Source organism: Cryptomeria japonica, chromosome 3 (genome assembly GCF_030272615.1).
Source record: "Cryptomeria japonica chromosome 3, Sugi_1.0, whole genome shotgun sequence".
NCBI classification, from domain to species: domain Eukaryota; kingdom Viridiplantae; phylum Streptophyta; class Pinopsida; order Cupressales; family Cupressaceae; genus Cryptomeria; species Cryptomeria japonica.
Window position 1 is genome coordinate 607,182,476 of NC_081407.1, and position 16,764 is coordinate 607,199,239.

Consider the following 16,764-nt stretch of genomic DNA (forward strand, 5'->3'; position numbering starts at 1 on the left):
GGAATGTGTGAGAATTTGCCAAAATCTAGAGTCCAATTAATAGCACAAATAAGAGAGAATGACATATGACAAGAATAAACTGTATTCCTATCAATGATGCAAAATACTGATCAACTGGATCATCAAAATTGTTACATACAATGTAGATGAGCCTGCTTATAAAGGCAAGGCCATATGAATATGTGAGCACACAATCATAACATGTGGCTCAATGAGAAACAAGGGTAGGTAGGGGTAGGTAGGAGAAATAATAAAATATTCCACAAGACGTGGATCACCCACATAAGGTGTAATGTAAAAACAAGATAAGACCACAAAAGGTGGAATTTCTCCTATAAGCATCATCCCTATGTGCACACTTCCCTAAGTGTCTCATATCCAAACTATGATGAAATGCATTATCCTAAGTCAACTAAAGTAAAGTGTAATTATATCCTATAAGAATAAATAATTACACCAACACCCCCCTCAAGTGCAACTCAGGGGAATGCACTTAAGTTAACAATGCTAGATGGGTCCTGACTACAAGGTCGTGTTAGGTACCCATGTACAAATGCAAATGCATGAAAACCAATGCAATCTCTCACAAACAAAGAAAGAGAGAAAAACCCAATGGGAAAAAACTCCCCCACAAAAGAGAGATGATGAAAGCACACAATGCTCTCAAAGATGAATGAGAAGAACAAAACCTCATGTGAGGAAAAAGTCCCCCCCATAAGAGAGAAGAAGAGAAACCATGAAGGCCCCCCTCAATGTAGAATCTCCTGAAGGATGGTCTAAGATGTTGACCAAAATACATCCCCATTAGGAAGAAAGAGAGCCAATGCTGCACCAATAATGTCAAAGTGTGATAAAACCAAGTACCAACATCGATGACGATGAATCACTCACTGCAACATGGTAAAGATTAGGCATGGAGACAACCTGGTTTGAGAATCACTTGGATACTCGTAATGGTAGAAATACTGGTAAAATCAAAGTCTCATGGGAGCCATGCACAAATGTGTACGATCTAAGTCTCAACGAGAGCCATGCACCAAGTCTCACAAGGAAACAAACGGATGAGCACTAATAGAATATGTACTTGATCCAAATACTTTCTCAACTAGAGAATAAAAGTCTCGCATGAATATTCCTATTCTATGGTGTACAAGAGGATTACATCAAATATGTCATCAATGACAAGATACAAAGAGGTGTAGCACTTTATTTTAGTGTGAGTACATTGCTCATGCAAGAGCATACAACATGATGTACTGCAAATTTGGAAACATGAAGATGATGCTACCAACAAGATGCCTTGTAGAATACTGCAGAAAATGATGCCTCCGATTGGGAATTTCTCCAGCAAGCATCATCCCTATGTGCACACTTCCCTAAGTGTTTCATATCCAAACTACAATGAAATGCATTATCCTAAGTCAACTCAAGTAAAGTGTAATTATATCCTATAAGCATAAATAATTACACCAACATAATGAAAAACTTGTAAGTAAATTGGCCATACCATTTCCCCTGGGAATCAACAACATAGCAGAGGTTAAGGCATTAAGCATTGGGCTGAAAGAATGCTAAGATTTGGGCTTGAGTTAAGAGGTAGCTGAAGGTGATTCGTCACTGGTTATTAATGCTATGAGACAAAACAAATATAGTTAAGTGGAAACTTCAAGCATCATTGGATGAAGCCATCCAAATCACTCATGCATTTAAATTTTTTTAGGTTGACTATGTGTTTTGGGAAGCAAATAAGAATGAAAACTCCTCGCTTACCATTATAATGGATGAATTGGAGGTGCATCCGAGGTGGTTAGGTGCTAGACTAGGGTGATTTTGGATGTGATTCTTTGTTTATTATTGAATTTATCCATTGGTCACATTTGGATCAACTTCTTATGGATTTTGGATGAACGACAACTCCTTTCTTTTTGTGATGGTGACTGTATGTTGATTGTAAGTTTGTGGTTGTGGATTCAGAGAGGTTATATCTATAACTTGTTGCTTTAGGGTACTATGGATTGGTATATTATCATTTGGTAGGGCACATTTTGCTCGAATGGTGGGCAATATTATTGTCAGTTCATATTAACAAGTATTATGTGGATGATTTGTATTGGGCCCCTTTGAAGGATCGAGAGTTTCCAGTGTGACAATGGTTGAGGGTTCGAACTGGTACCTGAGACCTTTAGATTCAAGGCTCCACGACCTTTCAATTTTGTGTAGAGTTGTGCCCTAATTTAGCAATTCAAGGGTCTCAATGTTAAGGCATTTACCAACTTTTTGCTAGATTGTCGCTATTGATAAGTTTTGTAACTATTTGCGAGGCTTGGGCTGTTCATCATGTGTTGGATTTGAGTGTCACTTGAAGGTAGGGGAAGGGATTCTCAATATCTATAATGCTAATGTGGCATTTTTTTGTAACCATAATTTTTTGATTAGTATAACTCTTTACTTACAGACACACAAAAAATGCTTTAGCAAAAATGAGATGTTTCTAAAACATGAACATGGATTCAATAAAAGCATGAAATTGATCAAAATAATATAATAGAATACTATACTAAGAACACCCACACAAAATCATATAAACAAAATAAAATATAAAATACACTTTTTACCTTAACAAATATATTTACAACAATATTCAAAATAAGAACACCCACACAAAATATTCATCCCATATTGGTCTCGAGGTTGAGGTTGATTCTTTCTGCTTGGGTTTACTTGGTTGTAGGCTTGTTTAGGCCTAGTCTATACCCTAAGAGGTTTATAGGGGGCACACCTTGTCTTGAGTAGTGAACATTCTAACTGTTGTGAGCTTGAAGCCGTATCGATTCTCCCTTGTAGCCCCTTGTCTTGAATAATAAGCGTCCTAACCAGTGCGAGCTTGAAGTCACCTAACTACCCCTACTAATTCTCCCTTGTGAAAAAAATATAAAAAATAAGCTTGAAATTAATGTAGAACTCACCAATAAAAATAAGCCTAAATTATTTCACTTCTAAATTTATATCAAAAGACACTTCCTTTGGCTGATTATTATCTTTAGATTTTATTCCAAGAAATATCTATTCTTGGTTCCTTCAAATATAAATTTAGATAACTTTCAAGGGAATGGAGAACAACCCTATTTCAACAGGGAGCGGACGCTGATACACCGCAATCATAGTACGACATTTAGCAGTAAAATAAACAAAAGAAATACAATTCAGATCGAGAAAATGGAACTGTAACTAAAAATTTTCTCCAGGTACCTTCATGGAGCATTGAGAGCTTTCAAGAAACACGCGATAAGGGTAGTAAATAAAAACCCAAAATTTTATCGAATAGAATTCCTTTCTATCGCGTTTTGTCGGTCGGTCCTCGTTGATACACAGGGTTTTTCATCTACGAAGAAGGGGGTTCATTTTTTTTTAATTGTTTCTCCAGTGAATGGAAAACATGGACGCCGTACAGCAAAATCACAGGGCGATGAGACCAATGATCGATCCCCATCAGCAACAGCAGCAACAACAGGCGGGGTGGTATCCAGGGCAGGCGCAGTTTCAGTATCCAGGAGCGCAGCAGCAGCAGTGGGCTCCACCCCCGCCATTAGATCACTATGGTCAAGTATTGAATCAACATTACCCTCTGCCGCCGCCTCCTCCACAACGGCCTATGCCGCCCCATCAGGTTACTCACATGTATGCTCAACCGGATCAGGTGACAATCTTTACACAGCGTTGTTGATTTTCTTCTCCCTTTAATGCATAGAATTCTCTATTATAATGAGCATAATCAAGTATGCTCGTGCTTTCCCCACTGGCATATTATGTCACTGATGGAATTTTAGCATACGGGCATTTTGTTCGTGAAAGATTTAAAAATTATGGTTTTACTAAAAAAATTATTCTGTAATTTAGAGTGTTCGTGTTCCTGTTAAGGTTTTACTAAAATATTCCTTACGTATTCTTTGACATATTTTGGCGCTGATATAAAAAAATTTAGAGCAAATGGGCTTTGCCTCTTGAAAGATTTAAAAATTAGGGTTTGTGCGTCTGCTAGGGTTTTACTAAAAACTTCTCTCCGTACTTCTTGCAGGTTTTGTATTACTATCCTATTTAGGTTTTCCTCTGTATATAAAATTAACAAGTTTGACATTATAAAGTGGTATATCTGGCAAGTATATATTTGGAAACAAATGTGTTCATGTTATATTTTTAGAACCATTTGTACCTGAAGAGGGCTCTAGAAGTTGGATATGCAGCGTCATTATTGAAATAGGACATGAACACAGTTGTTTCCAGATATTTTTTTTGTCAGAAACGCAAATATGTGAAAAGAATATTAAAAATCTAAATTGGCGTCCCCCTTGATGATAATTTTGTTCCACTTTACATGCAGCTATCTTGATTCTTGACGACTTTGAATATATAAATTGCAATAACGACTAGGATTGGCTAATTTTGCTGTTACGAGCCATATTCCAAGGGAATGTGATGGACGAGATAAAATGAAATTTGTATAAATTTAATGAGTGAAAGATGCAAAGTTGTGTTTCGTTAGAATTCAAATTCGAATTCTACAATGGAATGTCCTGTGACAGACAAGATTAATTTTTTGCTTAAGAAAACTGTAGGTTGATTCTTCGTTGCTGGGTGCTATCTTGAACTCTGTCTTGTTGAGTAGATTATATGATTTCAACACTTCATTTGCTCCTTCGATTTTAGCTCCATCCCTTAAAGGTTTTTTGTGCTCTCTGTTTGATACATAGATTTAGTTATTCTTTCCATTGTCATCAGTCTGGAGATGCCTGGTGCAATGTGCCGGTTTTTAATTATTGTTGTTTTTAGGGTTGCAAGTGATATCACTGTTCAACATATGGTTTGGTTTCTATCTCACGTTAAAATAGGGTTTTTGCAGTTAGTATGGTTTGGTTAGAACTGTTTGTAACATTTTGGAAGTTTCTTCTTAGGTTAAAATATAGGGTTTATACAAGGTATGTTGTGGCTAAACCCTTTTTTTTCCTGATTTGTATCTATTATCTTTTTAAGGGTTGTTTTGGGAATAGCTTTTGTCTGCTCAATTTGATATAATTAGATTTTATCAAAAACTAGATTGGCAGATTTTTTATAAAGGGGATAGAATGGAAGGAGTAAATTGTGATTTGTTAAAAATTAAAAATACTGAAGCAAGCACCTAATTTGAAAGCCAGATTTCAATATGAAAATATGTTTAAATTTACAATAGTGTGTTCTTATGCTAATCAATCTTAAAGACTTGAACATCCATTTGAGATAGTTTACAATAAACCAAAATGTTGTAAGGTCCTCGCTGAAGGCTCTGGATTGGTATTTTGAGATTTGAGTTGAATAAATGGTCTTTTTCAAGGAAAATTTTTCTCATAGGGAAGAAATTTCAAATTTTTACTTAGGAATGGGTATAATCAGTACCCTCTTGTAATGTCTTACCAAAATCAATATATCCATAAGACTCTCATGCTGCTGTCCTTGTGCATTCTATGACATTGACTGGCTGACTTGGGTCTTGAATACTGAAATAAAATCTGACTGCTGAGATTTGTTTTGGTGGAAATGCGGATGCCAGCAATTCTAAATTTCTCTACACAGAAAGGGAATTTCAGTTTCAGACTTTGTGCATGAGGTTGTCTCAGCCTGATTCAGGACATTGATTCAGTATGCTTGGCCATGGATGTGCATATTTGCTAATCTGTGTTTCAGTAGGCTTTCCTAGGCAACTATGGATGTGCATTTTCAGCCATCCAGGTTTCAGTAGAGGAGCAAGGTACAATTTGCTTCGGCTTGGGGGAAGGCTGGTGGAGTTCAGTAAAGGAGCAATTGGAACTTTTGTTATTCCTCGTTGATTTTAGTTTAATTGCACTTTGGTTGTGTTCTGCCATATTGCTTTTTGTGAACAAGAAATTTGGTTGTAAATATGTCTACTGCTGATGAATATTCTTCTGGAGTGTATGGGCAATAAAGTTAATATGTGCAAGCTAATTTACTGGATTTCAATTGCTTTGCTGCAGGCTTGGGCAAATCCAGGCTGGAGCCATCAACCACCCTGGGAGTTCACAGGTAGTTGCTTACAAAGAAAAAAAATAATGGTTTTCTTTCCATTACAAGGTTTTTAAAATGATCATTCTATCTTTTTTGTTTTTATCTTTAGACATTCACTTGAGCTTTTTTGCTATCAACTTTAGATTGAATTGCCTTCTATTCAATGAATGGTGCGGATGTTATTTAATATCATGCTTTTCTATTTCGTTATTGCTCATATTGTACAATTTTGTCCTTACCATATCCACTTTGGTCCAGTCATGAACATCTTTTCTACTTTATCAAGGACTTGTGGGCTTATTGTGCTCTCTATGGCAAAATCAATGTTTATTGTTAGCATCTTTTGATTAAATCTTTAGGATTGATTAGTAAGAGATTTACATTTTGTCCATGTAATGGGGAGATTGTTCAGAAGGAGTTGTTACTCTTATGATTTTTTGAAGCTCATTTGTTTGCTTTTTTAACCCTTTGTCTGCATTGGAGCTATATTTGTTCTATAGCTTATGTTTCAAATTGGACATGTAGCAGGTAACAGCACAGGAGTCAACAATGAAGATGATTGGGCTGCTAAAGCAAGAGCATGGGCAGCGGGTAAGGCAGCTATGGAATCTCAGCAGGCACAATCTCAGTTTGCACCTATAAATAGGCCAGTTGAGCATCAAGTTTACCAAGGTCATTATTCTCAGCCATTTCACACTCAGTTTGCTGAAGTTCAGCAACCCTCTTTCCCAGCATTGGGTCATCAATCTGTTCAACCACCTGCAGTATCTACCCCAAATATCACTGCAAATCAGGTTCAGGATTCTTCATCTCATTATCCTAATGATGTGTCATCTTCGTACATCTCGGATGTGTTTACATCTTATGGATCAAAAGATGATGTTACAATTCAAGAGCAAAATGCTTCGGGTATATCGTCTCAAGGATCCATTCCTATCACCACTGCTAATTATTCACAAGAAATGCCCAGGAGTTATTCCTCGGTTCCAGGTACCATTTACTTTAATTTAACCTATTCTGATTTAGCTTAAATTTTATGTTCTTTCTGTAAGATGTGGCCTGGCTTTGTTGGAAGTATACTTAGTATGGTCAATCTTCTTTTCTAATAATATATTCCATGTAATGCAGTATTAGTTCTATAAGTCACTTTTGCTTCAGAAGATTAATAGACTTCCTCTTCTTTCCTAACGAGCTGATAACTTAATAGCATATTATATGTAATGAACTCATTGTTATTGAGCTATCTCTTTGTGTTGAGGTATCTATGTAATTTTAAAACACTATTTGTTGCTTGTTCAAACAATATTTATAAAGCTAAAACTGCCTTCTATCTCTTTACCTACTACGACATAAAACGTGGGCTCTATTTCAAGCTCTTATCCATCGTTAAGTATGAAAGTCTTACCAACTTGTGGCATATTGTTAGCTGCTAAATATTAATTATTTTTATTTGAGACTTGTCCAACCTAACACCAGCATTTGCATAACATGAATTTAATACTGGATGGTTTTTTTGATACAACTTAGGGCAATACTGTCTTCTACAGATTGTTTTTGTTTTTATAACTATAATTTGACAGTAAGCATTTTCATCAATGCATTTGCATAACATGAATTTAATACTGGATGGTTTTTTTGATACAACTTATGGCAATATTGTCTTCTACAGATTTTTTTTGTTTTTATAACTATAATTTGACAGTAAGCATTTTCATCAATGGTTTTTTAGATAGTGGAATGTTCTTCCTTTTGTGGTCATCTGGCTGTATATGCTATAACAAGTCTCCTCTTCTGCTAGCCATTGAGGTGGAAAATTAGTTTTCTATATTTTTAAGGATTTTTGTTGATTGCTCGGATAAGAATCCTTTATCTAATCAGAAAACTCAATATGCCTCTCTCAAGGTTCACTTAATTTCAATAAAATAATTTTTTGGGTTATGTGACAGTCACATTCATTTTTAATGGCGTTTTTCATTAAATACTAATATTCAGTGGGTGGCAAAATTGTTGAAGAATTATAAATTCATGCAGTTCCGATAATCTTTCTTGGTTGCACATGATTAACAATGACACGTCTTTACAGGTTTTGAAGAACAAGCTAAGCAAATGCCAACTTTAAATTCACCATTGTCATCATCTGTTGATTTGCAACAAGATGAGTATATGTTACAGGCACAAATGCATTCAAATTCAACATCACAGCCAATTGAGCAGCCTCATTTTACATATTCTGATCAGCAAGAGGCCCCTGTTCCTGAAGTCAGTCATCAACAACCAGAATTTGAACGTGATGCTCAAGATTATCACCAACATCAGCAATCCAGCTATTTGCAGCCTGTACAAACAGTGGCAAGTGATGGTCAAGAGTACAATGGGCCAGCGTCCTCAGTGCCTGGCTGGACTCAGTTGGGACCATTTCCACCTGTTCCTCCTGCAATATCGTTGAATCATCAGGTATTGTATATTGATTTTCATAGGCGCACAGGCCTTTGCCGTGCAATTTCTGCTTGAAATTTGTGCATTGCCCTAGACACTGATTCTTTTAATTGGATTATTAGTTTGAACATCCATATACGCCCATACCTCATCCAATCCATGGGCATCCAGCACATTTGTTTGGGAGGGTTCCCGGTCCACAACCTGGGCCTGGATTCCGTCCAAATATGCCACCAATTGGTGTGTCTTTTGGCATGGGACCACTGAGCCCTAGTCTACCACCTGGACAACTAGGAATGGTCGGGCCTGCTTTTATGGGAGACAATAATGGGGCCTTTGGTGTTCCTGAGCGCCCCAAGAAGGTGACGTGCTCTCTTATATTGTTATTTTGTAATAGTCTTCTTGACCTTTAATTTATATAGGAGGTTTTTGAGGTGCAGGCTTCTGTGCCTAATTGGCTAAGAGAAGAATTGAAAAAGAAGGCTGCTGTTGTAGCAAATACCTCAGCACTGGGCCATGCATCAGAGGATTCTTTTCGTGCAAGTGAATCTGAGGATCTAAATCATTCATTTCAGAAATCTGATTATACAGATATCAAAAGTGTTGATTCACACCGTTCTAGCGATGATGAAGATGAAGAGGTTTGCCTGAATTTTCAGGAACTGAGACTTCTAGACTAAACAAAATTACACTTGACAAAATTTTGATATCATAAAACCTTTATAGTGGTATATCTAACTCTAGTTAATGTTGCCCTGGCTTGATTTAAAGGATGAGGTGGAAGCAACCAGGACTGCTGCAATCAATCAGGAAATTAAACGTGTATTGACTGAAGTATTGAAGAAGGTTAGCTGCAGTGGCTCCCTTTTTACTTTGTTGCAACGACTTTCATTATTTAGTTATTATTTTTCATTTGCATGGCTTTCTGTGATGCATTTGTTCTTGTTTGTTTTATACTTGTTCTTTACCAAATAGCTTTATTGACTGTTCCTTATCTTTTGTTTGGCCCCAGGTGACTGATGATCTTTTTGATGAAATCGCCCAAGAAGTTCTTGATGAGGATGATAATATTATTCAAGGTTGTTTTTTTTGGTTCTTTGTTTTATATTTGAATCATTTTTGCCATTCTGGATATGACTAGTGTTTGTGCTCTTGGTAGAGTTAATTTTCTTAGCATATTTTAAATTAGCATTGCCTTTTGCATTTCAGTTAAAAAGCAACCTGTAAATGATCGAGGGAGAATGAAAATTTCAAGGGCATCTCCTCCACCTTCACAAGTTAAGTCTACAACAGTATCCACAAAGGTTGTTGTTTCAGCCAACAATGCTACTGCAGGCAGTGGGGAGGAGGATGATAATTCAAGCTCAAGTGCACCTGGTGGAAATGTTCTTGGGCTTGCAAATTATGCATCTGATGATGAGGATGATGGGCCTGATCAAACTCAGCAGGTTTCATCTCATGTTTCAGAGCAGCAAGATGCCAATCTGCTGGGAGAAAATGAACACATGGAGGATCATGTGGGCCAGTCAAGACCACACGAATCAAATATTATCGAGTATTCGAGAGGGGAAAAGTCAAAAGATGATCAGAAAAGTGATACAGACGATGAGAAAGATAATCCTAGGATTAAAGAACATGATGAAGATACAGCAGTCCACAAGGATACTGGAAGAGCTGGTGAGGAACATGGAAATCTGAAGGCTATGTTAAACCAAAATACTCAAAAATTTCTGGACAAGGGTTCCGAAAGAAACCAAGTAAATTTAAAACATAACCATAATGATGTTGAAGTCGACAAAAGGAGGTCAAATGATTTCAAGGATAAAGAAAGCAGAAGTAAGGGAATTGACAAGACTGATACTAGAAAGAGTGTAGCTGAAGTAATTGAGGAAAGAGAAATGAAAAACAGAAAAGGAGATGGCAAGCAACATGATTTGGTTCAGCAAAGGAAGGATGGGGATAAAGGGAGGGAAAGAGAGAGAGAAAAGGAGAAAGAGAAACGAGGGGACAGAGAGAGGGGAAAAGATGGACAAAAGGGAAGAGAAAGAGAGAAAGAAAAGGAAAGAGAGAAGATAAAGGACAGAGAGAAAAATAGAGCTGTGGACAAGAAAAGTGATAAAGAAAAGATCCGAGAGAGAGAAGGGAGAAAGGATACAGAACGGACACATGACAAGGAAAGGAAGAAGGATCATGTTAGAGAGAAAAGGGCAACTGACAATAGTAAGAGAAGTGATAAAGAGAGGGGTGAGAGGAATGGCACAGGAAAAGAAAGAGATGTGAAGGATACTGGAAAGAGAAGGAAACGCTCGTCATCAGTAAGCAGCAGAGGTCGAAACAGCAAGGTTGACTCGCTTGATAGCAATAATAGTAGTTCAGAGCCTGAAGGAACAGAGAGAACAAGACGGAGGTAGAGAACTTCTTCTTCCTCCAATATTTTTCTGGTATGTCAGTGAGCAGTTAGTTAATTATTGGTTTTTATCTTTACTAATCAATTTGATTACTCTAATGTGCTATAGGAGGTTGCAGTCAAGCAGGCGAAGTTCATCACCATCACCTATCAGATCTCGAAAGAGGTACGAGTGAATGTTTTGTAGGGGATGGGTAACATTTTTGTAGTATTTGTGAATTTTTTGTGTAAGACTATTTCTACTCTCTAGCTTATTGAAAACTTTGTTAGACAGGGCTTGCTTTTTTGCTTGTGGTATTTTACAGTGGTGATGTTTTTGTACAAGCATTCTCAAGTTCACAAATAGCTTTGCTTTAATGCTTTTCAGTTCGTTTTCTCTGAATAGTTTCTATGCTATTTCTATATTCTCAAGCCATGGATATTGCCTGTTCTTGTTATCAATAGTGCATCGGTTTCAGTACTGGAAAAACATATATACTTGATAAACATGGATATTTTATAACCACAAAGGGATGATTCATTACTAATAACAATTGCTAATAAGCACAATACCTAGTATCAATTTTCAGGCTCCATCATATCTTATCAGATTGCTTTCTGTAATAAGATCTCTTTTATTAATATTAAGAGATTAAACAATAGCTCATTGCTTGCTTCACAAACCACGTCAATGTAGAAATAGGCCGTGATTCTAGAATTGTGATTTGCCTTGGAAGTGCCACGAGTGGTAATAATGATGAGATTTCTTCATGTATATCTAGAAATCTTAGTGTTTGGATTTTGCTTTTTATCCATCTTCCTATAAAAAACAGAAAATGCAAGTTTAAGAAGCCAAACAGATAGATTGTATAAATATAAAGAATGATTCTCATTGGATGACCAGAATTTTTTTGTTCCCATTTGAGAGAAGTACCAAATGCCATTAATTCATTTTATTAGATGTTTTCTGGCATTAGAACTTCTTTGTTCTTTAGTAATTCCAATAGGTACGAAATGCTACATAGCATGTCTCAAAAAAGTGAAGTATGGTGATTGTTATGGAATATGTATAGATTGGCATAAGTATCACCTAGCGTGTTAAATTCTGTAATCTTTCAAGTCATATGTGCAGGTCGGTTCTTCTGGGGTAAGAAGTTTCTTCACAACTAGATTTGTTTAACTTACCCAATGAGTATGATGATTGTTATTTCTAGACAAGTTTCGCGGTCTCGTTCTCGTTCACCACATGCCAGGCATTCTCATCGCAGGCATTCCCCTTTTCCTTCTCATGATGCCAGGTAAGAGGCCGACTATTTTCCTTAATATAGCTTATGAAAATTTGTAAGATCGACGACACATTAACAATAGGATGGATGATCCATGCAGTATGTTGTGAAAGGTGAGTTTTTGTTCAAGTTTTATGATTTATGATGTTAACTTTTGTTAATTATAGGCGCAAGCAGTCAAGATCAGGATCACGATCACCTGCTCGCAGGAGGAGATGAGCTGAATGCTGAATTTTAGCTGAGGATTACATAAGCTTGAGCTGGTTCTCCAAGAAATTACATGGGAAGAAATGTTCAATTGTGGTGACATTTCTTTATCAAAGAAAAATATATTGGTTGTGATTTTTTAGAGGCAGTAAAGAAAGCAACCATCTTAAAGGATGAATCGTAGGAGCTTTTGTTTGAGCTCTCTGTGATGGCATCCTTGATCCTTGCCGAAATGTTACAACTTACAATCACTGCTGAGCGGTGGATAGGAAAATCAACATGATAGTAAGGGAATTGCTGTTTCTGCATCAACTTTGAGAATAGTGATAGCACTTGCTCACCTCTTTGACATGTTGCTAACCTTGAGTCTGCAAGTAGTAATGTATTATGACACGTATTCAAATTGTATGAAGGGATTGTTTCTCTTTGCACTCCAGTATTAGGGCTGTTGCACAATGAAGCAAATACCGTTTCAATGGGTCTATTGAACATTATTGAATGCATATTCTACTTTTGTGAGGATTACTACTTGAGATGATGCAGTTGGAGATTTTGCAAGGTATTTTATTTCAGTAAGGTATTACCCCATCAATGCAGTTGGGTAAACTCTTGTGAAGTTCCAGAGTCAATCTGTTAGGTAGTCTTTGGAAATTTTTTATGTAGAGTGTTTTGGACATCCAAGTTGCCTGTCTCCAAGAGTCCAATGTTTTGGAATTAGATGATAAAATGTTCTTTCAGCATGCGAGCATAGCATGAAGTTGAAAGGCCCTTGAGCCATATTGCATAATTTAAAAAAAACACTTTTGTAATGCCTATGATTTTTCTCTTTCCAACAATAGAAACTAGTCTTACTTTGAAGTTACTAAATGTGGGATGCAATATTCTGTTTTAACTACAAATACATGGACTATAACCTCGTTCCATTCGCAATGGGACTTGGTGCTATTTGATGAATTGTTTCACTCTACAACTATTTGTAGGTTAAAATGGTAATAATACATAATATATAAAGATACTAATAATAAATAAGCTTGAACAAATGATTTTGTCTTCTCCGCGTAACAGAGAAAGGGTCCTTCTGATAAGGATGGCAGAGAGTTTTATCTTGTGCCACCTGTGGAATAGGAGCACAATCGAAGTCCTTCGAGCGCCATACAGATTCTTTGCTACCTGAACCAACATAATTAGCTACCTTGTCGCCTTATATGTCTTCCATGATTTCAGGACATAATAAAATATATATAGTTCTGGGAAGGAATCTAATGAAATTTCGCTATTCCATGAATGTCACCAGAAGCAAACAGTTGTCCCGTTGTAAACAGTCCATGAGAGATGATTGGTGATCAGAGATCTGGATGAAAGCATAAATTGCCATATTTGTGATTCAACTAGTGGATTTGTTATGGTGAGGACATGACAGGGATCTTCACAATCTAGATATTTCTAATACAGGATTTGGCAACATTTTGCTGAAGGATTCCCATACGTCCGCCATACCAGTTTGGCCTCCATGGCTCTGTTTTTTTCATTGGATTGGAGTTCTGCCTTTTCTCGCTGTGGCCTAATTTATTAGTGGTATTTGTTTTTTTCATGGGATCCTTCCAAAGGAATTTTTTCATTTGTCTTTAAATCTTGAGCTGTTTGATGTGCTCATGGAGGGTGTTAAAAAAGTAAACTGATGAGCATTAACAGTCATATTAAAAAAGTTAACTGATGAGCATTAACAGTCATGTTACAAAAGTTAACTAACACTTTTCATAAAAAAAATAATCTTGAATATACAGAAACATAAGTATACATATAGTATTGGATAATATACTGCCTTGATCATGATTGTACTTCCTACCAATAAATACGTTCCTTTCCAAATCTCCACCTTTGCCCTGAATGCACCAAAAGTTCTGCTCCAAAAGGTAGTGCATGCCACCTTTTTGAAGAGTGGAACTCCAAATCATGCCTCTTTTCGAATTCATTCATTTCTAGTATTTTTCATAGGTCGTTTTTTCGGGTTAAGGTAAATTAATAGAGAAATAACAAATTTAATATTCTTGAATTATTTTAGAATATATAAATATTTAAATTCAAATATTTGATTAACTTCTATTGAAGCGTTGGATTTTTTGAGTGGTCCATATTTGATTGAGCAGGCTTATTTTGAAGCATGCAGTGTTAAGTGTGATCTAAAATGTATTTTTAATTTATTATTCACCCAAGATGGGTATGGGAAATTGGGAAGTCAAGTTTGGGTATACGATAGTTTTTTTTTCGTCTTTTGTATGTTCATCATTTTTACAACATACACGCTTTGTATGGGCTTTGGTTTACCATTTCTTTCTTGGACAAAAACCCAAAGAAAGCTGGACTCTGGACGAAAAATCTGTGGGTTTCTTGGAGACAATTTCACTCAAGAATTGCATTGGAGTGTAAGGATTTACATTTAGTTTCAGCTTTGCGTGTTGTGGTGTTGCAGGTGAGTTTTAATGTTTTGGGTATGGTGTGTTGTGGTGTTTTCACTATTGAACAACCCTTTGTTGCTGTTCGTTTTGTGGTTTCAAACCAGCTCCAGAAGCTAAGAATATATTAGTCCACTTTGGCAGTTTAATGTTGAAGATTAGTATGTTTGGTAGCAAGGGTTTGCAAGTGGGTTTATAAAAGTTATCTCTGTTATTATATTTTTTATATTGTTATTGTTGTAGCTTCTTGTTGCAACATAATTGAATTGGAAAAATCAGTTAATGATAATAATATCAGAAGATTATGATATTTTATGGTAAGCTTAAGCAAATTGGGTGTTTGTAGATTAGATTGTGGGAAAATTGATAAAACTTGTGGGTGTTTTAAATTTATTTTGAAAAGTGATTATATGGGATTTGGAATATATTATTTTGCTTCAAATGTGTTGTGTATTGTTCTAGTTCAAAGAAATTAAAAAATATCCTAATTTGGGATTATTATTTCAGTGGTATCAAAGCAAGATCTTGCCAACATGTAGAGTAAATTTGCCTGTTGATGTTTCAAAGTGAGAGAACTCAAATATTGGAGAAGAGAGCAAAATAGATTAACTTGTGGTGCTATAGGAGAAATGGTAGGGGGAGAAAGAAGATTAATTGAAGAAAGAGAAAAATTCCTCTAGTAAAATATCATCAGAGTAAATTAGAGACATATTTTAGAGACATATTTTGACGAAGATATAATGATACAAATGACAAACATTTTAAATGAGTTGAAGAATTTGTAGGTGAAAAAAGCTCCACAAGGTGAAGGAAGTACATTTGGAAATGGTAAGTCTATAGTGAGTTCTTTACAAAAATCATCAAAGTCCATGTTTTTGTGAAGATAAAAGATGAATAACAAGATTTAGAAGATTCTTTAGGAGGACTTGAAAAAAATGTAGAAGAAATACAGTAACAAATTTGAAATATTGAAGAGGATAGTTCCATTCACTACTTACCAAGGCATCTAAGAAAGGTGGGTTACAAGAAGGATTCAAAATGGATGCCAAAATGATGAGAAGAGAGAATCACAATGAAAACTTGCAAAGTTGAATGCTCATATTGTTGATTGCAACAAAAATTTGTGAAGTTGACAAGATTTAAGCAAAAGCATGTTATGAAAGTTGCAATTTTTTTTACACTCAACGCTATGATGGAAGAAGCTGCTATTCAATTTGCCACTTTACATTTGGAAGGCGTTTCTTATGATTGGTGGCATCATTGATTGATTACACAGGGCCATAATCATGTATAAACATTGGATGAATTTAGTGAAAGAATCCCTGACTAGTTTGAAAGGAAGGATAAAGATGAGTATTATAGAGAGCTAGCAAGAATAAAAAAACATAGTACAATGGACGCATATGTGGTTGAATTTCAACATGTTGTTGTTATGCTGCTTGATGTTTGAGAAGGAGAATCACATTCCTATTTGTAAAGGGTGTGGTTGCATCTCTCTAGTGTATTGTAAAGGCTTTTGCACCTACAACTTTGCAAGAAGCCAGTAAGAAGGCTTTAATCTTGAAGCTATCTATGTAGAAAATAAATTTCTCTTGTCAAACCATAGCATTCACCTCTTGACATCAAAAGGGAAGGTTTCAAAAGAAGGAACTTTATGCACCAAATTTCAAAATAAGACTACACCTCCAACTACAATAAAGAAGATATATAAAGAAACCAAGAATGAATCCAAAAGAATGAAACCATGTTTTTCTTGTAGAGAACCATGGGTGGTTAGCCATAAGTGTCTTCATAAAGGCTACCCACAATTTTATTAATGAAGGTTTGGTAGCAAAGAGAGGATTGAAGATAGAAGAATTTCAAGGCTTCAATGTTACTGTAGCTAATGGATTTTTCATGCATTATACTAGGATTAGGCAACTCCATATAATGTTGGAAGATT

The 16,764-nt window shown here is 36.0% G+C and overlaps 1 protein-coding gene across 6 annotated transcripts; it reads left to right on the plus strand.

The window, feature by feature from the left end:
• The first annotated feature begins 3,043 nt into the window (after positions 1-3,043).
• LOC131063933 (uncharacterized) lies at positions 3,044-13,045 on the plus strand. Of its 6 annotated transcripts, XM_057997914.2 has the most exons (13): positions 3,082-3,291; positions 3,425-3,697; positions 6,024-6,072; positions 6,580-7,044; positions 8,138-8,508; positions 8,613-8,852; positions 8,931-9,131; positions 9,262-9,336; positions 9,503-9,569; positions 9,700-10,897; positions 11,007-11,063; positions 12,091-12,174; positions 12,330-13,045. In XM_057997914.2, exons 2-13 carry the CDS (start codon positions 3,428-3,430, stop codon positions 12,379-12,381), a joined length of 3,129 nt encoding a protein of 1,042 aa, XP_057853897.2. In that variant the 5' UTR covers positions 3,082-3,291; positions 3,425-3,427; the 3' UTR covers positions 12,382-13,045. The 6 variants fall into 6 exon arrangements, 5 of the variants coding, with proteins under 5 accessions (XP_057853906.2, XP_057853897.2, XP_057853925.2 ...); XM_057997923.2 differs by having other exon boundaries at positions 3,044-3,697; positions 6,583-7,044; XR_009111187.2 differs by having other exon boundaries at positions 3,082-3,697; positions 12,009-12,174; positions 12,330-12,394.
• Positions 13,046-16,764: the final 3,719 nt, after the last annotated feature.